This window comes from Armigeres subalbatus, chromosome 3 (genome assembly GCF_024139115.2).
Source record: "Armigeres subalbatus isolate Guangzhou_Male chromosome 3, GZ_Asu_2, whole genome shotgun sequence".
In the NCBI taxonomy this organism is placed as follows: Eukaryota; Metazoa; Arthropoda; class Insecta; order Diptera; family Culicidae; genus Armigeres; species Armigeres subalbatus.
The window spans coordinates 63,989,491-64,011,346 of record NC_085141.1 but is presented as its reverse complement, the minus strand read 5'-3'; the positions used below and the strand labels follow the sequence as shown (position 1 = coordinate 64,011,346).

Here is a 21,856-nt window from a genome sequence, read left to right as displayed (position 1 = left end):
TTTATTCCTTTTTGTGTGTAGTCCCATTCTCCCACGAAAGAGCGTACTTTCAAGTTATATTTGAATACTTTATATTCAAAAGAGCATACTTCAAAGTCTTTTGTGTGTAAATTTTTTTTAGCAGTGTTGTTGCGCAATGTTGTTTTAAAACAACAAACAGAAAATACGTTTATTGTTAAAAATTACAATGGTTATTTACGTTAAAAATATTTCCAACGATTTCTAAAAAAATCGTTAATAAGTTAGCCATCTAAATGTACGCTGGAAATGGATCATACTTCACAGAGATCGCCATAAAATACAACTATGTTGTACACCAAACGCACCCCAACGATCCTACAATAGCATACACCTCGAGACGACAATACTCTGGTCGAAGCATCTTCAGCTACATCAAACAAACCCTTTTCGAAGGACAGCAACCGAAGGCAGAACACAACCGGGAATTTTGGAAACAGAAGTTCTTAAAAACCAAAAACCTCGATTACCAGGACTACCACCATTTGTATACAGATGCCTCTAAAACAGAATCCGGGACCGCTCTAGCAGCCTATGACAGTTTAGACGAACAGGTGATCGCAGGAAATATCAATCCTAATTTCTCGATTACAAATGCCGAACTACTGGCAATCTGGACAGTCATTGAAATCATTCAAGTAAAACAATACAAGAAGACAGTCATATTCACCGACTCTAGAGTAGCCTGCCAAACCATTCTTAACAAATCAAAGACAGAAGAAAATTTCCTAGCATGGAAAATCTGAAATAAAATCAAGGAAGATAGATCTTGCATCATAATACCACAATGGATCCCAAGCCACCAAGGAATACCAGGGAATGAAAAAGCGGATGAAGAAGCTGTTCTAGCAACCGCAGGTCCCCAAACAAGTTTCAACACCCTAACGCTATCTGAAGCAATCCGTCTCGCGAAATAAGAGATCTGGATTGATTGGAAATCCGAATACATAGAGACATCACAAAAAAAAGGAATCTAGCATTTCAACCTACCTAATGAATGAATCAACCAACAAAATATGGTTCAATGGATTAGAACTAAACACGGAAGAGAAAATCATTAGCAGAATCAGAACTGGACATACCTCTACCAAGGAGAGAAGACACTAGTTGGGAATCGAATCAAATAACACTTGCGACCTCTTGCGACTAGGGAAGATCCATTAATTACGTAACGCAAAAATTGGGCATTTTCAACCCCCCCTCCCCCCTATGTCACACTTTTTGTATGAAACATTTGAAAATTTTGAATGGACCATCACACTTCGCTCAACCCCTATTCATTCATTTGGATCAAAAATCCTTAAGTATAATTTTTCTACACTTTTTCTGTTTTTTTTTTCTGTAATGAAACTGGGTCATTGAGAGTAGAAATACTAGAATAAGAGATCGGCGAAGACGCCATCTTGTTTCCAATCGAACCGTCAAAAGCGGTTCCATTTCGACTTGTTTACTTTTTGCACCCATAAGAAGCAAGCAAAAAGTTCAAGTGCTGCCAGTATCATTTTCACGATTTCATGCATTTTCATACGTTGCCATTTCGACAGTTTTTCACTCCGCCGGTCTCTGGTTATAGGGTTGCTAATTGAGAGCTATTGAGGACGACGTTTCGCCCCTGAGGTGTTTTTCTATTTTTATCAAACAAATTCATAAATAATTTTCATCTACTCAGTGTTGTAGGGTTGTTTTGCCGTCTATTTTTTACATGGAGATTTTGAACAATTTCCATCAGAAGCAAGACAACCTGTTCATTATAGTGTATTAAAAGCGCAACAGAAGCCTGCATGTTTGTGCAAGCACAGAGTGATCGATTGTTAGCACGGGCAATGCCTTTACTAATAATGTGATCAAGGAATGTAAATGCGCAAACATGTTTAGTGTACGGATAATGTTGGAAAAATGGTAAGTAATTTTTGATATATCATAAATGCATTTTTTTCATATTGATAGAGTTTATTACTAAATACGCGCCAGGATCGAAAAATTAAATTTTGATCCAGGAAGTGTGAATGCACTTCAGATATCCTTATGATATGTGGGTGTAATCACGCGGGGCTTATTGTACACGACTATAGCTTCGGAATGCTTGCGTTCTTGAAATGGGCTATACGAGTTACAATAGAGCTATCACCTTCTAGCTCCCGGATCTAAGATTCTAGCAATTATATTAAATTTAAATAGTTGCACGAATATTCTATCCATAATGCCACTGCCAGACAGTGGGAGTTAGATTGTAACAACACACACACACACCATCACACTTCGCTCAACCCCCCCTCCCCCCTCTAAGCGTTACGTAATTTGTGGACGGTCCCCTAGTGTGACGAAGTGAAAGATCTCGAGCATCTTCTGCACTACTGTGCAAAATACAACATAGAGAGATCTGAATACCCTGTGTTAGAACAACGAGGAAGACCTAAAACAAATAAAGTTTCGTTCTTGAAATCGGCGAAGGTACAAATCTGAAACATACCCCATGACATCCACTCACAAATGTAAACTGGACAACCTCAAAGGCGAGATGGACAGTGATCGGTCTTAGCCGTCAACTAGACAACACAAAAAACGCCATCTCTTGCATTAAACTTTTTGACTGCCTCCTTTAAGCTACGTTTAGACAAGGCAAATGAATTGAGCAAGTCGCTTGAATCGAACGCGAATTGAACGTGTAAACACATTTGTTCAATTCACTTGCCCTGTCAAAACGTAGCACTTCTCGAGTCATTTGGGCTTATTCTACGAGTCGAGTGACGTGAGGTGAGTCGATTTTAGCAATTCTCACGTGAGGTGACCATGTTATTCAAATGGGGCTATACGACTCTTCTCACGTCATTCGAGCAATCTCACGTCACTCCACTCGTAGAATAAGCCCAATTATATAGAAGTATAATCATAATGAACAAACCTCGAGCAACATATGATTAGGGCCGAAAAGCAAGCAATGGTGCGAATGGTTCACGAGACCTTCACTCAAAATAGCAATAAATGTTTTTTTAAGAGATATCAGGAACGGAGTTTTACCTAGCATGAAGAATCATTTACAAAGCAATCGTTTATGGTAAAAAAAAAAATCAAAAATCAAGGTTTTGGTTTATAAGCCGTAATCATATGTTACGCGAGAAAAGTAATTTAGCCCCACCCGCCCCACCATTTTATCCGCCAGACTATAATAAATTCTTATTTGACTTTCTCCTCTTCTGGATTTTCGTTGCTGTGCTGCGCTCTGTTTATTTATTCAAAACAAACGTGATAGTGACGACTATAATAAATTATTTATTTAACTATCGTAATTATATTTTGCAGACAGTGCCGTCAAACGTTTCCATTTCGCCTAGCGAAACAAATCGTCCCCAAAAATCAATGCTTCGTTCAATCCTGAAACTTGCCTACAATAAGCAGAAATCGTTGGCCCGGAACTATGTCCGCCGTGGTCGTAATCCTGGTGTCGACCGCCAAATGGCTCTGCTGAACAGAGACCAACTGCAGACGAACTTGGATGAACTGGAACAGTTGGACGATGTCGATTTCAGTCAAGTACACAAATCACACAAGCAATATGAGCAGGAAACGCAGCATTATCGAGAGCGACTGCAGAGTTGGATTGTCGGGAATAAATACTTCAAAACCAAACAACTCAATTTTCTGACCTGGTCGGAGAAGGAGCAAATACGTTACCTACATAATTTTGATCCGGAGGAATGGAGTGTCGATAAACTGGTTGAAAGTTTTCCGGCGGATCGGTACACTGTTGTTAAGATTATCAAATCCAAATGGATACCACGCGATGCCGATCGGGTTCAAAGACACGACGAAGCTGTAAAAGAGAACTGGGAGCTTTTCAAATCAGATAGAATCAAGAACATAGATGATGGTTTTGCAGAACATTTAAACAAGTTTGTGCACCGTAATTTTCAAGAAGTGCAAAAACCGAAGGTTGAGCATAAACGCATTTACGAAATACAGCAACATACTCGAGGAGATGGGGAGTTCGCGCAGATCATAACAAGTTGTAAAAAATACGCGAATGCATCGGACCAGAAGGATGTTAAGCGTATCGGTGCGGAAGATAATGCAACCGAGTTTGACATGCCTAAAATTCCTCTCAGGTCTTCAAACCAGGACATGTTCGTGATGAATGACATCATCGACAAGCATCCCAAAACACTACGACAGCTGAAACGAGACTATGATGTGGCACCAGGTCAAGTAGAAAACTACAATGACTCAGATGGGTCATCTACTTCGAGCCGTGAATGCTTAATTGATGTTAAGAAATATGAAACGGAATTGGTATCGTCCGATGTAAAAGACTCGTCCATGCCTTTAAAACCTGACATCCGAGAGAACATACAAATACCTCGTAAGTTGTATAAGAGAGGCGCTACGTATCAGTTAGACGATTGCTTCTACGATGACGACGGTGAGTTCCTCTATAGAGTGCCTGGTATGGGAGGTCAGTCTGGCCATAAATGATTTTTTTTCCTTTCAATTGTTACATGAAAGTTTAATTGTGATTGAACAATAGAAAAAAAAGTTCTGAAAGAGTAATCGCAGATTCTTTTACGAAAGAAATTCTCCTGCACTATAGTATTTTTTTGTCAATTTATGCATTTTTCACTGCGTTTGCAACCACTGATATCAGTTTTTAGAAATGGACTTGTATTTTGTCGGTCCACATAAAACATTGAAAAACAACCAGTTTCCCTCGGGGTATCTATATTTGGGTACATTCTATGTGGCATGTAAGTATTTTGTTAGTTTGAAGTACCCTGCACATCAATCAAAATCCTTTTCAATTAGGTATACGAATCATGTCAAAACATATATTCACAGGAGACTTAACTTTGACATTTCATTACGTCACCAGCCTACCATGATCTGTCGCATTTGTAATCAAAACATCACATTCTTTGTTCCAAACACTCATATATGAAAATGTACATTATGAGGAAGTTTATGATTTGAAAAATGTATTGGAGGTAACTACTTTTCTTGGATGGGACTCGAACCCACGACCCCCAGTTCGGTTTAGTGCGTTCGAGTCCCATCGAAGGAAAGTAGTTACCTCCAATACATTTTTCAAATTATAAACTTTCACATAATGTACATATTCACATCTGAGTTTTCGGAACCTTGTACATTAATGTCCAAGTCGGGTGGTCTAATATCCGGAAAATAGGCAATTAACTTAGATTGAACTGATCACTTTCTTTGATAATCTGATATTTTGAATCTATAAACTGAGTAGGATACAAAGAACGCGACCTATATATGAACTCTTGTAGAACAACGTTGAAGCTACCAATATGCAAATGTTACGTGAAAGCGAGATATAGGGGAACTGTTCCGATCTCCATCTCAATGTACATATATCCATCTCATCGCTAAACAAAGAAATACGGCACCAAATTCGTCGCTTCTTTTTGTCAACATGCGTGCTCACAGCTGAAAAAAATCACAAAAATAATAAACAAACCAAATTCCTTTCCATTGCTTTGTTTTTGATGGGACCGAAATAGGAGCTATGGGATGAAGTGGCAAACCGTTCCCCTATCTGAAAAATATGAGCGCCCGTCTATATACTGACTCTCTGGCCGACGAAGGAGAGAGAGCCGCCGCAACCGGGGACATTCGCCTCCTCTACGATATCTCACGACGTTTAAGCGGGGCGAAGTTGAATGCAACGATGCCTGTGAAAGACGCGAATGATCAGTTATTGACCGACCCAACTGACCAGCTGAAACGCTGGTTCGAGCACTTCGAACAACTTTTTCAAGTGCCAACCAGGCCATCACCACCTCGGCATGATCTGCCTAGGATCCGACGTATAACACGTGTCAATACCGAAGCTCCATCACTGCTAGAGATTCAAACAGCCATCCAAAGCATGAAATCGAATAAAGCCCCAGGGGTCGACCGCATATCAGCCGAGATGCTCAAAGCTGACCCCATGACATCCGCTCAACTACTGCATCGTTTATTTCGTAATATCTGGGACACCGCAACTTTCCCGGTCGACTGGATGCTAGGTATCTTAGTGAAGGTGCCCAAAAAGGGTGACCTGACTGTATGCGATAACTGGCGAGGCATTATGTTGCTGTGTACCGTTCTCAAAGTTCTGTGCAAAATTATCCTAGCCAGGATTCAGGAGAAGATCGATGCGACTCTCCGGCGGCAGCAAGCCGGATTCCGTGCCGGAAGATCCTGTGTGGACCATATTGTCACGCTCCGCATCATTTTGGAGCAGGTCAACAAATTCCAAGAGTCCCTTTACTTGGTATTCATTGACTACGAAAAAGCTTTCGACCGTCTCAATCACGAGAATATGTGGGGCGCCCTGAGACGCAAGGGGGTTCCTGAGAAAATCATCGGCCTCATCGAAGCACAGTACGAGGCCTTTTCGTGTAGAGTGCTGCACGGTCCTGTCCGACCCTATCCGGGTCGTAGCTGGTGTGAGGCAAGGATGTATTCTATCACCGTTACTGTTCCTCATTGTAATCGATGAGATTCTGGTAGATGCGATTGACCGTGAATCAAACCGCGTGCTGTTATGGCAGCCTATAACCATGGAGCACCTAAACGACTTCGAATTGGCGGATGACGTTGCACTACTCGCGCAACGGCGCTCTGATATGCAGAGTAAGCTCAACGACCTTGCCGATCGCTCCTCCTCGGCAGGTTTAGTCATCAACGTCAACAAAACCAAATCGTTTGATGTAAACACGGTGACTCCTTTCAGTTTCACAGTAGCCGGGCAACCAGTGGAGAATGTTGAAAGCATCCAATATCTTTGTAGCCAAATGGCGTCAGACGGCGGTACCAAGATCGACATAGGCGCACGGATCTAGAAAGCAAGGGCTGCCTTTGCGAGTTTAAGAAATATCTGGAAAAACAGGCAGCTAAGTGAACGCGCCAAAATACGAATTTTCAACTCTAACGTGAAATCTGTGCTGTTATACGCTAGCGAAACATGGTGTGTATCAGTGGAGAACACTCAACGGCTGCAGGTGTTCATTAACAGATGCCTGCGGTATATAATTCGGGCCTGGTGGCCTCACAACTGGATCTCAAACAACGAGCTCCATCGTCGTTGTCACCAGAGGCCGATAACAACAGAAATTCGGGATCGGAAGTGGGGCTGGGTCGGCCACACTCTACGTAGGGGCGGAAACGAAATCTGTAAGCAAGCATTAGACTGGAACCCAGCGGGACATCGCAGCAGAAGCAGACCCATGCAGAAGCTCATGGCGGCGAAGCCTCAATAAATAAATAAAAGAAGTCGACCGAAATCTAACCTGGCAACAGGTTAAAGCGATAGCCGGGCATCGCTCAGGATGGAGATCTTTCAAGTCGGCCCTTTGCACCACTGGAGGTGTACAGGATCCATAAGTAAGTAAAAGTAAGTCTATATACATTTAATCAATTACACAAAACTATTAACACAAACTGAAGCTTATAAGAGAAAGCCAGGCATATTTTTGTTTGATTTCCTATTCAGGGTTGCCCGACTAGTAGCTTGTAGTAGTAGTAGCGACAGAGTAACAAATTGAAAATGTGTTCATTTTTTTTGGCTTGTTAGAATTTCGTACAAAGATAGTAAATTGAATTGAATGATTTAAATCTTCTATATAATAAAAATGAATTGAGATTTCCTTCCTGACGATTTAACTCGCGAATGGGGTGATCGATTCGTTTTGGGATCCGCAAGGTTTGTATATGTAAAAGGTTGATGAATTTAACGGGGAAATGTAAAAAAATCATTAGAATACAATTTTGGGTCAGCTGTTGAGAAAAACAAAACAAACGCACGGAAATTGATCTAGAGTGCGGTGCTGCAAATAGTTCATTGTGACATTTGCAACACCCGGGCAAAGCTGGGTTTCTTTCGCTAGTTTATTATATAATATTATTTTCTCGCCAGAATCTCAAAACCATGAGCCGGACTAGACTAATATTCTAAGACCTAAGTAGTAGAGACTTATTTAAAATAAAATAAATACATATGGCTTTTCCTAACAGTATGATTGAGGTTTCTAAGCATTACCTCAAATCAAGCGTAAGGGTTGCGGATTGAAGCAGGGTGATGCATTCTCAAATTTACTGTTCAACATAGCATTCGAGGGAGCGATTAGGAGAGCTGGTGTGCAAAGAAGCGGTACCATTGTCACAAGATCGCATATGTTCCTGGGCTAAGCGAACGATATCGATATTATCGGGATTGATCGCCGTTCCATGGAAGAGGCTTTTGTGCCTTTTAACAGGGAGACAGCGAGGATTGGGCTCACGATTAATATGTACCAGCGAAACGAAGTACAACGTGGGTTTATTAGTGGTGGTAGCGAAATGGTGCTGCATGATGAAAAATTTGAAGCGGTGGAAGAATAATCTTGGAACATTAGTGACGTGCGACAATGATGTTACAGCTCAAGTCCCGTAGTCTGCAAACTGCAAATATTTTTTTGAGGCAAAAATTTCCGAGGGGGGGGAGACATAATTGTTTTTAAATATTTGTATCGGCCTTATTAGATATCCAACAAAACGATTCCTTTAAGCGTCGGTGGGCGTGTGGTGTGATCACACGCATCCTAATCACGACGTAGAAGGTTCGAAACCAGATTACACTTTTTTTCATTATACGAAAAGTATAAATCGTATGAAAATCAATACATTTTCTTGTGGCAAAATTTTAAAAAAGAATCGTAAAAAAAACAGCTAAACATTGCTCATACAATGCCTTTTTTCTTAAAATCTGGTTTGTATTTCAGAAGAAAACGATATTTTAGGAATTATGACTTGTGTCAACTAAAATTCATGAAGTAAAATCTAAGCAAACCTCCAGGGTCGAAATATAGGTACATACCATTTCGACTAAAGAATGGGTCACTGAAGCCGTCTGATACCGTTATCTGCATATTTTGAACAATGGATGCATGCTTCTATTGGTCAATTGATTATATTTCATCAAACCAATAACGATATTCAGTTCCAAACATGAGCGAAGTTAGGAACACTTTTGCGCGAAATTAGGAACTATCCTATTTTCATGCGCGAAATAAGGAGCATACAACGGTCTCAGATTCAAACTCCAATTTTTTTAAATAGCAGCAAAATTTGCAAGTAACATTTTTTTGAGAACCTAGAATCCTTCTACTACGTGATGCAGAAGCAAATGTTTCCAAATGGCCACTATATGATTTTTAATGGACGTTTTAACTTTGTCAGATCATAATTGCGCGAAATTAGGGTACTTCACGGTATATGCAAAGAAAAAGAGCAAATAAGGCCTAGGCTCGGGCCTAGCTCGATTCTTTGATATGTTTTTGGCGAAAATAAGTCTTATGAATCATTTGATATGAAAGTGCGCCAAGTTTGGACCTGCGTCAAATATGGTGCTTCCACGGCCAATAGTTAAGTTTGAATTAAAGACCCAGATTAATCCACCTAGCGGTGATGGTGCCTTTCTCGTTTTTTTTTTCGAGTGAGTAATTTCTACGCACTTTGGCAGAAAAAAAAGAATTTTGGCCATAACTTCTGAGCCCATAGTCCGATCCGGTCAATTTTCAATAGGAAATGATGCGTCGAATGCAACTTGTTACGATCGAATCGGTTAAAGATTAGTGCTTGAAAAATGAGTGAGATTATTTTGCGCACAAACATACACACATACACAGACATCACCACAATTCGTCGAGCTGAGTCGATCGGTATATAACACTATGGGTCTCCGGGACTCCTATAAGGGTCTGTCTCATTTGGAGAATTAAACTTAAAAGTGACAGTTCGAAAATTAGCAAATAACCCGGTAATAAGAATGCCTGGTGCTGCCCAGCAATTCCAATAAGACATGATGCAAAATGATTCGATATCTGTCAAAAGTAATCATGCTCTGCGAGCAGGGTTATTTGATAATTATTGAGGGTCTGTCTCATTTGGAGAATTAAACTTAAAAGTGACAGTTCGAAAATTAACAAATAACCCGGTTATAAGAATGGCTGGTGCTACCCAGCAATTCCAATAAGACATCGATGCAAAATGATTCGATATCTGTCAAAAGTAATCATGCTCTGCGAGCAGGGTTATTCGATAATTATTGAAATGTCACTTCTAAGTTTAATTTCAGTTTAATTCTCCAAATGAGACAGACCCTAAAAAGTTCGTGTTTGGAACGAACATATAGCCACAGACAAATATAGCCTTTACGTATTACTTTGGATACGAGAAAGGCAAAACTATTACAGTTTTTAGATAAATAATTCTAAATGTATTACCGTAATACTGGAAGCACGAACAATCAACAAATAATCATCTTTTCATCATCGGGATTTATAGGTGAACGTTCTACCGCAGATCCAGTGTTCGCCGTTTGTCAGGTATTGCAGAAATGCCGCGAATACAACGTGCCCAGAGGAGGCTCAAGAGAGGACAACGTAAGTCACCCACCATGAGTTTGTATTGTTGGTGACGAAATCGAGGTGGTTGAAGAATTTGTGTACTAAGGCTCATTGGTGACATCCGATAACGATACCAGCAGAGAAATTCGGAGAAAAAGGGCGATTGGAAACTCGGTTTGTGGAACTGCAAATCTCTCAACTTCATCGGGAGCACACGCATACTAGCCGATGTGCTCAAAGGCCGTGGACTCGCCATCGTAGCGCAGCAGGGGGTTTGTTGGAAGGGATCAATGGTGCAAACGTTTCCAGAGGTATTATTGCCTGATTTTCTCAAAATTGCACGCGGCGAACCCTTCATGAGAGGTACCGCCGCGCTTTTTGCACCCCGTTTACTTGATTCTTATGGGTGAATAGCATTGCGGTGTATCGTTTGGCGCGGCCGTACCTTTCGACAGTCATTCGCCGCGTGAAGTTTTGTGCAAGTACCCATTTGGGAACATTACAAACGCCGCGCAGTGTATCATATCCAGAAAATCTGACAATATTAAAGGGTGCTGTCAATACGGTCAATACGATACACCGCGCGGCTGTTGCAATGTTTCCAAAAGCGCATTTGCATAAAATTCCACGCGGCGTTTCACATTCGAAAAGATCAACCGCACCCTAGGAAACGCCGCAATGTTATCTCCCCATAAGAATCGAGTATACGGGCAGCAATAAGCGAGGTGCGTCGTTTCCTCTGAGGAGCGCCGCGTGTACTTTTGGGCAAATGCGTTAATAAACAAAACCAAGTAACCCATTGGAAAAAAAACAGATTTTTTTTTTTTTTTTTTTTTGTGTCTTTATTAAGGGAAGATCCATAAAGTACGTCACGCAAAAATCGGCGATTTTCGACCCCCCCTCCCCCCCTCGTCACACTTTTTGTATTAAACCTTTAAAATTTTTGTAAGAGTCGTCACGCTGCTCGGAACCCCCCCTCCCCCCTAGGAGCGTGACGTACTTTGTGGATGGCCCCTAAGGAGACTTTCAGCCCGAGGCTGGCTCGTCTCCGGATAAAAAAACAGATTCAAATGACCGCAAATAGATATAAATTGATGGAAAAGTTAAACCTATCCCCTCAACGTGCTATTTGGAGTTTGGACCTCTTTTATGTGGTTTTCTTATTTTTATAATGCGCGAGAAAGGCACCACCAACGCTAAGTGGATTATTATTTTTAATGAAAACCTTTTAAAAATTATATTTATATGTTCCGTGTTATATTTACGTCTTCTTCACCTTCTTCACTTCATATGTCAGTGGTGTGAGTCAGAGTGTATGTACCCCATAAAAAATCCTCCCGATTTTCCCCCATACTAAATCGGTTCTCGTCGGTAGGATCGACCTATTTTATTCTCGACGAATTTATAAATTGTTTCACCGAGCCTTATGGGATTATTACAGGGGTTACAACTGACGCGACGCCAAACGAAATCGGTAGACTAACGTCTACTATAGCGAGTGAATAATAGGTCAATTTCGATTTCAATGATGTGTGACGAAACCAGACAAAATTGAGTGATTAATCGAGGTTTTAAATATTATTATACAGCAAACCAGACTTAATCTATAGATTGATCGGTATGGAAACTATTGAAATCAGACGAAATAGGGTGATTAATCGAATTATTAAATTTAATCATAGAGCAAATCAGATTAAGGCTGTGAACCATTCCAGCGATTCGTTTAACTTTTAGTTAAAATTTGACAGTTCGATGGTTATTTTCCCATCGTGGTTAAAATTTTACCCCGAACCCGACCCATTTGAGTTTTGACAGATTGATAGTTATTTGGAACAAAATAGATTTGGCGCCAATTTTCTCGCGAACAAAGTTTAACTATCGAACTGTCAAATCTAACCATGCTCCGGAGCAGGGTTATTTTTAACCACCGAGAAATAACCATCGAACTGTCAAATTTTAACAAAAAGTTAAACGAATCGCTGGAATGGTTCACAGCCTAAGGCTGTGAACCATTCCACCGATTCGTTTAACTTTTAGTTAAAATTTGACAGTTCGATGGTTATTTCGCCATGGTTAAAAATAACCCTGCTCCGGAGCATGGTTAGATTTGACAGTTCAATAGTTAAACTTTGTTCGCGAGAAAATTGGCGCCAAATCAATTTGTTCCGAATAACTACCAATCTGTCAAAACTCAAATGGGTCGGCTTCGGAGTAAAATTTTAACCACGATGGGAAAATAACCATCGAAGTATCAAATTTTAACTAAAAGTTAAACGAATCGGTGGAATGGTTCACAGCCTAAGTCTATAGATTGATCGATGCGGAAAATAATTATATCAGGATGAAATAGGGTATTTAATCGGGTTAATACATTTCATCATGGAGCAGATCATATTAAATCTGTGGATTGATCGGTTTTGAAAATAATAAAATCAGACGAAAAATGGTGTTTAATCGGTTTATTTAATTTTATCATTAAGCAAATCAGATTAAATCTATAAATTCATCGATGTGGAAAATAATGGAATCCGACGAAATAGGGGGATTAATTGGTTTATCAAATCGGGTGGCATCGCAGGAACTTCATGATTCTGTAAAAAAGCAGAAATTATGGTATTATCTGGGGATATTTCTGGATTGGAATAGTCTCACGCCTCGGAAATTTGGTACGCGGATCTTATCCTCATGTATTTTCAAAGTGGCGAGATACACGAATTCTTCATCGCGGAAAATCAAAACTTTTTAAAATAAAAGGGAATTGAAATCCGGCGGAAATTGTATGAGACCATGTTTACTTACTTGTTACTTGATGGGCTACAGGTCTTCGATGAACCTACGCCGAATTAAGTATTTTTTTCCACTGGACTCGATCCTGGGCCAATCGCTTCCAATCGCCCTGAACATTGAGCGCCCTCAGGTCCTCTTCAACTGCAAAAAAGCCCTTGTGTACGTGGCCATCCACGAAGCTGGCCATGTCTATGAACACTTAAATGTTATGATATAAAAAAAAACTCATAATCGCATATTTGTAGCATTTGCATTTTTGTTGATTTTGGCAATGGTTTGTATTCTAACATTTCAATTCCTCTGGGAATCAGAAACATATGTTAATATCAATCAAAAGTGATCACTTACCTTTATTAATCGCTTACTACCGAAGAACCTTCCTTCTATGATGTTCCGGAAAATGTCACGAAAATGTTAGAAAAAAGATCATCCTCACTTTATTAAATACCAAATACTTACTTTTTTCACTCTATGTTTATGAACACGGGGATTCGATTTCGTCTGTTCATGAATCTATCAAAATAAGCACTAAGTACACAATCAATCGATTATTTTACCGATGAAATAGGCAACCGATTGCTCACGTTATAATCGTTCAATGAATCTGGCGACGAAAATATTTATCCTACGACAATCGACGTCGTCGGTGTAAAAATAGGACGATTTGGTATGCACCCGATTTCGTCGGATGATCGTGAAATTTCGGAGCTGTCAAATTTTTTATGGGGTAATTAATGTCGTTTTCGTTTTTGAGGTGTAGCGACACCGTTTGGTGCAGCATTTTGGACGGCAAAAACGAACGTTTCGAGTGCAGTTGGGTTTGTTTGTTATGGATACCTGTTGGATACCATAAAAAGAAAACAATAACAACGTGAAAAAATTGAAAACAAACTACACTACACGGCACACTCTGATTTTTTCTGGTGCTACACTGCTTGTTTCAGTGCAAGAAAAATGCTACACTGCACTGAAAACAGCATTGTGGTAAAAATTACCATATTGATAGTTCAATTTAAATGCACAGCACCAATTGATTTGTGCAGACTACATACCGCGTTCATTTCAAACATAATCTGTAGTGAATTTTACCATGGCGACAAATGTACAAACAAATGTCAAAATTACCATGAAACATGGTTATTTAAACTGAATTAAAAGGTTAAAAAAATAACAATTTGTTGCATTTAAAATAATAATTGTGCGGTAAAATCAACTGCACTACGCAGTAGTTTTTTTTAATGGAAATTTTTCGTTTGTCTCTTTTTTTTTTGGTAATACTAATATACACAATGATTAAATCACAAATAATATTTTATTTTTTCTTTACGAATTGCAATTATTGCACAACAAGTTACATAACGAGATTAATTAATAGTAGAAATGGTAAAGTTTTCTACGTGATACTTTAGTAAAATCGTAAAATATCTGACGTTGCCATTCGTATTGTAATATTCGACCACTTGGTCAACCACGGTAAACCTGGTGTTCGCTATGTTGGTTGTTTTAACGCAGGTGCATTTTATGAAACTGGGTCCCAATTTTCCGTTTTCGTTCCATCCGAGATTGTTGTTCAGAAAGTCAAAGTAACTTGTGTAGACAGAATATGAGAAGGTGTTCACGAGAGATGTTGTTTGGATGCAAACACCGGAATTACCGGTCCTCGGATCTCGTTGCTACATTTTTTTTCTCGTCACCGAAAAAAAATCCTTCACGGCCGAGTTCACGGCCGCATCATTGGCCGCTGAGATGATCACAAAATCCGTCATTACGCCATGTTCTATGGAAAAGTACATATGAATTCAATACAATTCAATGCAACAACAAAAATCTTACCGGTAAAAATATAATAAATTGATGAATCCACTGAACATTTTCCAGAGCTCCGGGTTTTTGTCACGGGCTGAAAAAAGGAACGAAGTTTGAGGATAAATTTTGTCTGAAACATGATTATATACAAACCATCAATTTGCTCTGCATCCATTACTACAATTTGATTGCCTTTTGGTGCACAGATTTCATCATTATATGATATAAATAATTAATGAACTAAAATTTGCTAGCACAGAGTGAATAAAATTGAGTGCTTTGAAAAAAAATATCAAGTTGACAGGAGTAGCAGTTTTTTTACTATGGGCATAGTAAAATATGTCATGACAACATAGTGAATTTAACAACAATGTTGTTATTAATAAGATCTATCAATTTATTTAGCAATACACAGAATTGTTATTTTTACTACACGACCATGGTTAAAATTACTTCGCTCTTAGTTTCAGTGTGGTGTAGCACGAAAATCAAAAACGAACATTTTCGGTGCAAAAGTGTAGCACGAGTGTAGCTACACCGCAAAAACGAAAACGACATAAGAGTGGCGACACTGTCAGAATTGGAACAAAATTCATCTGTCATTCCCATACAAAATCGTGTTCCAAACGAGCAGGAGACCTGTCAAATGCGGCACACACGCTTAGTTCAGTTCACCCAAATATGGGTGAAGAGTACCTAAAATCGCCAAAAAGTGCACATACCTAGATATGGGTGAAATGGTATTTACCAATTTATGGGTGAATCCAGTTTACCTATATATAGGTACTTAAACAGAAGCAATTTATTAGTAAATGTCACCCATATTTGGGTGATTTCAAAGTCTTTTTTCATGAATCTCATAAAATAGCCTCTGATTCATAAACAAAGAATTAAATAATTTTATTCAAAATATCAATAAAAGTTATAAGCACATTTTTATCAGACTTTAGGTTCTATTATATTTAACATGTATGACCGCATTTTACGATTCACGACCATCGTACCGAGAACAAAAGGTGTCGCATTTATTTCAGCAATTACTGGTGCCGTCGAAAAGCTACCGGATATTCTCGCTTGCTGAGCGACGAAACGGGTTCTCTCGTTGTGCACGTGTCTCAGCCCCAAATCTCGTTTTTTTCATAGCCGTTACACGCCTGACGTCTGGAGGAGAAGGGATTTATCATTAATTCTATTGTAGAGATGAAAATTTTACCTAATTGAAACTTACCTGATGACGAAGTAATGGTCCATAAATCAATGGTTCGGAGGCTTTCAGAAGGTGAATTCTTCGGAGGCTCCAAGAGCTATATTTTCCGTTGGTGCTACCACATGCTCTGTTTCGCTTTACTATGGATTTTGAGTGCGACCCTCGGGGTGATAAGGTGCTGATAAGTGGTCCGCTGAGTATAAACAGGAAGGGACATTGTGCGATATTTATCCCATTTCACTTATCGTTATGTGTAGCCAAATTCTCGGCCAAATTTCCAAACCGAACGGAGGTGTTTGTTTCGCAGAGGCAATAACTGGTTAATTTGCAGATAGCAGAGAACCTGCTGATCAGGAAGTGCACCTGTTTGAGTACAGAGATGTAGCGCATATTGCACAGCACAATTCTTGTTGAATTTTCTCAGTTGCAGCGGCAAACTCCGTGATGTTGGACTGGTCGGTTCCATGGCTTTTGATTTTTCTCCTATAGGTAGAGTGATTAAGATGGAATATCATCATGGAATTCAAAGAGACGTATTATTTAAACTTACTTGTTCCTCGTAATTTCAGTTTGCCGATTTACGACTTTAGATTTTTAGTAAGAGTTCCACTGCGAGCTACACTAGTCTGCGATTCTGATCCAAATGTTTTTATTTTCATCCAAATATGGGTAAATCAATTTACCCATATATCTGTGAATCCATTTGACTTATAATATGGGTGAAATTTACTGAATTTATCAGTACATTTCACCCATAATAAGGGCAATGTGTGCAATACCCAAATATGGGTGATTAAAGTACCCATAAATAGGTAAACTGATATAAGCGTGCATGTCGCCACTCTTAATTACATACACGCTTAGTTCAGTTCACCCAAATATGGGTGAAGAGTACCTAAAATCGCCAAAAAGTGCACATACCTAGATATGGGTGAAATGGTATTTACCAATTTATGGGTGAATCCAGTTTACCTATATATAGGTACTTAAACAGAAGCAATTTATTAGTAAATGTCACCCATATTTGGGTGATTTCAAAGTCTTTTTTCATGAATCTCATAAAATAGCCTCTGATTCATAAACAAAGAATTAAATAATTTTATTCAAAATATCAATAAAAGTTATAAGCACATTTTATCAGACTTTAGGTTCTATTATATTTAACATGTATGACCGCATTTTACGATTCACGACCATCGTACCGAGAACAAAAGGTGTCGCATTTATTTCAGCAATTACTGGTGCCGTCGAAAAGCTACCGGATATTCTCGCTTGCTGAGCGACGAAACGGGTTCTCTCGTTGTGCACGTGTCTCAGCCCCAAATCTCGTTTTTTTCATAGCCGTTACACGCCTGACGTCTGGAGGAGAAGGGATTTATCATTAATTCTATTGTAGAGATGAAAATTTTACCTAATTGAAACTTACCTGATGACGAAGTAATGGTCCATAAATCAATGGTTCGGAGGCTTTCAGAAGGTGAATTCTTCGGAGGCTCCAAGAGCTATATTTTCCGTTGGTGCTACCACATGCTCTGTTTCGCTTTACTATGGATTTTGAGTGCGACCCTCAGGGTGATAAGGTGCTGATAAGTGGTCCGCTGAGTATAAACAGGAAGGGACATTGTGCGATATTTATCCCATTTCACTTATCGTTATGTGTAGCCAAATTCTCGGCCAAATTTCCAAACCGAACGGAGGTGTTTGTTTCGCAGAGGCAATAACTGGTTAATTTGCAGATAGCAGAGAACCTGCTGATCAGGAAGTGCACCTGTTTGAGTACAGAGATGTAGCGCATATTGCACAGCACAATTCTTGTTGAATTTTCTCAGTTGCAGCGGCAAACTCCGTGATGTTGGACTGGTCGGTTCCATGGCTTTTGATTTTTCTCCTATAGGTAGAGTGATTAAGATGGAATATCATCATGGAATTCAAAGAGACGTATTATTTAAACTTACTTGTTCCTCGTAATTTCAGTTTGCCGATTTACGACTTTAGATTTTTAGTAAGAGTTCCACTGCGAGCTACACTAGTCTGCGATTCTGATCCAAATGTTTTTATTTTCATCCAAATATGGGTAAATCAATTTACCCATATATCTGTGAATCCATTTGACTTATAATATGGGTGAAATTTACTGAATTTATCAGTACATTTCACCCATAATAAGGGCAATGTGTGCAATACCCAAATATGGGTGATTAAAGTACCCATAAATAGGTAAACTGATATAAGCGTGTACACTCTGGTGTGAGTTTGTTTGTTCGTAAATTGACATTTAAATCTTTGTTTACACATTCAGATAAGTTGCGTTGAACATTTTTCGTTGATTTTTCATTTTTGATGTCTCTAAGCTTCCATGGCTTATTGAAATGGATACAACGCTGGACAAAAAACTTCTTGGCTTTCGTCAAATAGCCCAGGAAAAGCTTCAAAACATTCTGTGTTCTATTCCACTAGATAAGGATCTGATTATTGAACAAGCCTTGATAAAACCATTAGAAAACGTTGTAGGGGCATCCTGGTTAAGGTATATTTTAAAAGTTTTCTCAAAATACATCTGAATACGCTTATTCTTATTTTCAGGAAAAAAGGAATCGATAAGATCTACAAATTCGATCCCAAAAATGCACCACCTAAACGGAAACAGATTCTCTACTTTCTTACCAACAACCTGTTGACGTTCAAGAGTGCCTTAGATCAAATCAACAGCTACCAAAGTCAAGCATCGAGTAGCTTACTGACCTCGGAAACAGAACGGAACAGTCGGGAATATCATGTAATGGTCTTCCCACAGGTTCTTGCCAGCTTCGACCACTTGCTGGAAGAGGAAGGTCTCTACGGATTGGTTGATCTGTACAGCTATCAATGGGACTTTATATCACTTGACCAAGGAGTCTTGAGCCTTGAGATGCCGAGCGTTTTCGCTGACGTGTACGTCAAAAAAGATGGTTCGTTATTGGGAGCGATTGCCCAGAGCCTGAGGATTTTCAACATGGTAATGGGAAGGCCCAACTTATTGTTTAGTATGGGCGAGAATGCTGAAAGCGTTCTGCAAATGATGCAAAAAATAGAAGCTGGGCGAAAGGTGAAAAGTGGCGAAGCGAAGGACACTTCCGACTTTAGTGCAATGCTGATAGTTGATCGAGATAAAGATTATCATTCGTGTTTATTAACTCCGGTTATCTATTCTGGGCTATTGCTAGAAATACATAAATATAATTCGGGTTCATTGACGGTTGAGCCAACGGGGAATAAAATCCAAAATGGTAAGTTAGCAATTCTTCGAAATGAAAAACATACATCATCTAAACAAGGGACAACAAATCTAAGAATGAATGGCGCACAGGATCTTATTTACCAAGAAAATCGGTATCGTCATTTTTCGGAAGTCATAGGACTTCTGAGTGCGCAGGCAAAAGCCCTTGGACTGGAAGGAAAATTGTACTCAAAAGACATGAAACTCTCAGAAATGAAGGATTACGTCACTAACAAACTACCGAAGGTTGCGGCACAGAAAAAAGAACTTTTCAAGCACCTTCTTTTATGTGAAACCATCATGGAAGAAATCGGCGCAAATTTCGAAAAACTTCAACTCATCGAGGAAAGCATCCTGACCAATACGAATCGAAAGCAAATTATGGCCTATATTGATGAATTGCTTGCCGCTGATGTACATAAGTACAATACGCTTCGATTAATCTGTCTTTATCATGTGACGATAGGCCTAACTAGCGAAGACATGACTAAACTCATGACCGCCTATTTGAATGCCTTTGGATACCAGCATCTCACCGTGTTCAATGACCTATACCAAGCTAAATTGTTTCCCGACACAACCAATCTAACAAAAGCTAAAATGTTATCACAAATCTCAATACCTATTCTCAAAACACCATTCCAAATTGAAGCGAACAAACTAAAGCTACTACCTGTGGATACAAATGACGCTAGTCAGCCGACGGTTTCACCGAGTAGTCCGACGTCTGCATCCACCGGCAAAAAGCAGTGTCCCAGCTATGTGTTCAACGGAAACTACATTCCGTTGATCGCTCAACTCTGCCACATGATACTGAGTGCAACTAGCTTCGAAGATTTGAACAGCCGCATCGGCCACCTGGAACGGTTAAAATTATCCGGGAAAAATTTCGGCCTCAAAACGATACGCGAGCTCTCTATAACCAGTGCAAAAGCGGAGGTTAATCAGTTGCTGCCTCTGAAGGTCCGAACGATTTTGGTGTTTGTGATAGGGGGCGCTACCTATGCCGAAGTAGCTGCCTGCCAGCTCGTTGAGAAACTAACCGGCGGAAAAGTTGTTCTCGCATCGGATACTATGCTGTCTGGGTGCGACTTGTTAGAGAGTGTTGTTAAATGTGGGAAATGATAGCATTTTGTTGAAGAGCAAATAAAATAATATTCATATAATGTAATAGTTTTTTTTTTGTGTGTTTTGGAATTTTTTTTATATGTTTTGGTTTACAACAATAACATAATTTTATTTTTATTTATTACCAGACTAAGGTCGGAGTAGCCTGTGCAATACATAAAAGTCTTCTCCATTCAGCTCGGTCCATGGTTGTACTTCGCCAACCACGCAGTCTGCGGAGGGTCCGCAAATCGTCCTCCACTTGATCGATCCACCTTGCCCGCTGTGCACCTCGCCTTGTTCCCGTCGGATCGTTGTCGAGAACCATTTTCATCGGATTACTGTCCGACATTCGGGCTACGTGCCCAGCACACCGCAGTCTTCCGATTTTCGCGGTGTGAACGATGGATGGTTCTCCCAACAGCTGATGCAACTCGTGGTTTATTCGCCTCCTCCACGTACCGTCCGTCATCTGCTCTCTACCATAGATGGTACGCAGCACTTTCCTTTCGAAATTCCCAGTGCGCGTTGGTCCTCCACGAGCATCGTCCAGGTCTCGTGTCCGTAGAGAACTACCGGTCTAATCAGAGTTTTGTAGATTGTCAGTTTGGTACGGCGGCGAACTCTATTCGATCGGAGCGTTTTGCGGAGTCCAAAGTATGTACGATTTCCTTTCATGATGTATCTCCGAATTTCTCTGCTGGTATCGTTATCGGAGGTCACCAGTGAGTCCAAGTACACGAACTCTTCAACCACCTCGATTTCGTCACCACCGATAGAAACTCGTGGTGGGTGGCTTACATTTACCTCTCTTGAGCGCCTTCCTATCATGTACTTCGTCTTCGACGTATTGATGACTAGTCCAATCCGTTTAGCTTCGCTTTTCAGTCGGATGTAGGCTTCCTCCATCCTCTCAAAGTTACGTGCCATGATATCAATGTCGTCGGCGAAACCAAATAACAGGACGGACTTCGTGAAAATCGTACCACTCGTGTCAATCCCTGCCATTCGTATTACTCCCTCCAATGCGATGTTGAATAGCAGACACGAAAGGCCATCACCTTGCCGTAACCCTCTCCGCGTTTCGAAGGGACTCGAGAATGCCCCTGAAACTTGAACTAAGCACATCACCCGATCCATCGTCGCCTTGATCAACCGTATCAGTTTATCCGGCCGGAAATCCGTTTTCGTGCATTAGCTGCTATATCTGATCCCGATCTATTGTATCATATGCGGGTTTGAAGTCGATAAATAGATGATGTGTGGGCACCGCCGTCATACCAGTCG

At 40.0% G+C, this 21,856-nt stretch overlaps 2 protein-coding genes and 2 long non-coding RNA genes across 4 annotated transcripts; 2 read left to right on the top strand and 2 right to left on the bottom strand.

Annotated features, from left to right (window-relative positions):
• The first annotated feature begins 3,170 nt into the window (after positions 1–3,170).
• Positions 3,171–4,557, top strand: LOC134223923 (uncharacterized). The gene is made up of 2 exons (XM_062703147.1): positions 3,171–3,261; positions 3,319–4,557. The coding sequence occupies exon 2, from the start codon at positions 3,376–3,378 to the stop codon at positions 4,486–4,488; it is 1,113 nt and encodes a 370-aa protein (XP_062559131.1). The 5' UTR covers positions 3,171–3,261; positions 3,319–3,375; the 3' UTR covers positions 4,489–4,557.
• Positions 4,558–12,856: 8,299 nt separating this feature from the next.
• On the bottom strand, positions 12,857–14,102 carry LOC134225233 (uncharacterized). Its single transcript, XR_009983203.1, has 4 exons — positions 13,653–14,102; positions 13,542–13,576; positions 13,206–13,391; positions 12,857–12,997 (listed from the first exon to the last, which is right to left on the bottom strand). It is a non-coding gene; the product is annotated as an uncharacterized LOC134225233 (long non-coding RNA).
• Positions 14,103–14,558: 456 nt separating this feature from the next.
• Positions 14,559–15,466, bottom strand: LOC134227780 (uncharacterized). The gene is made up of 3 exons (XR_009983755.1): positions 15,153–15,466; positions 15,027–15,093; positions 14,559–14,970 (listed from the first exon to the last, which is right to left on the bottom strand). It is a non-coding gene; the product is annotated as an uncharacterized LOC134227780 (long non-coding RNA).
• Positions 15,467–18,477: 3,011 nt separating this feature from the next.
• On the top strand, positions 18,478–20,622 carry LOC134225619 (vacuolar protein sorting-associated protein 33B). Its single transcript, XM_062705826.1, has 2 exons — positions 18,478–18,733; positions 18,790–20,622. The coding sequence occupies exons 1-2, from the start codon at positions 18,576–18,578 to the stop codon at positions 20,585–20,587; spliced, it is 1,956 nt and encodes a 651-aa protein (XP_062561810.1). The 5' UTR covers positions 18,478–18,575; the 3' UTR covers positions 20,588–20,622.
• Positions 20,623–21,856: the final 1,234 nt, after the last annotated feature.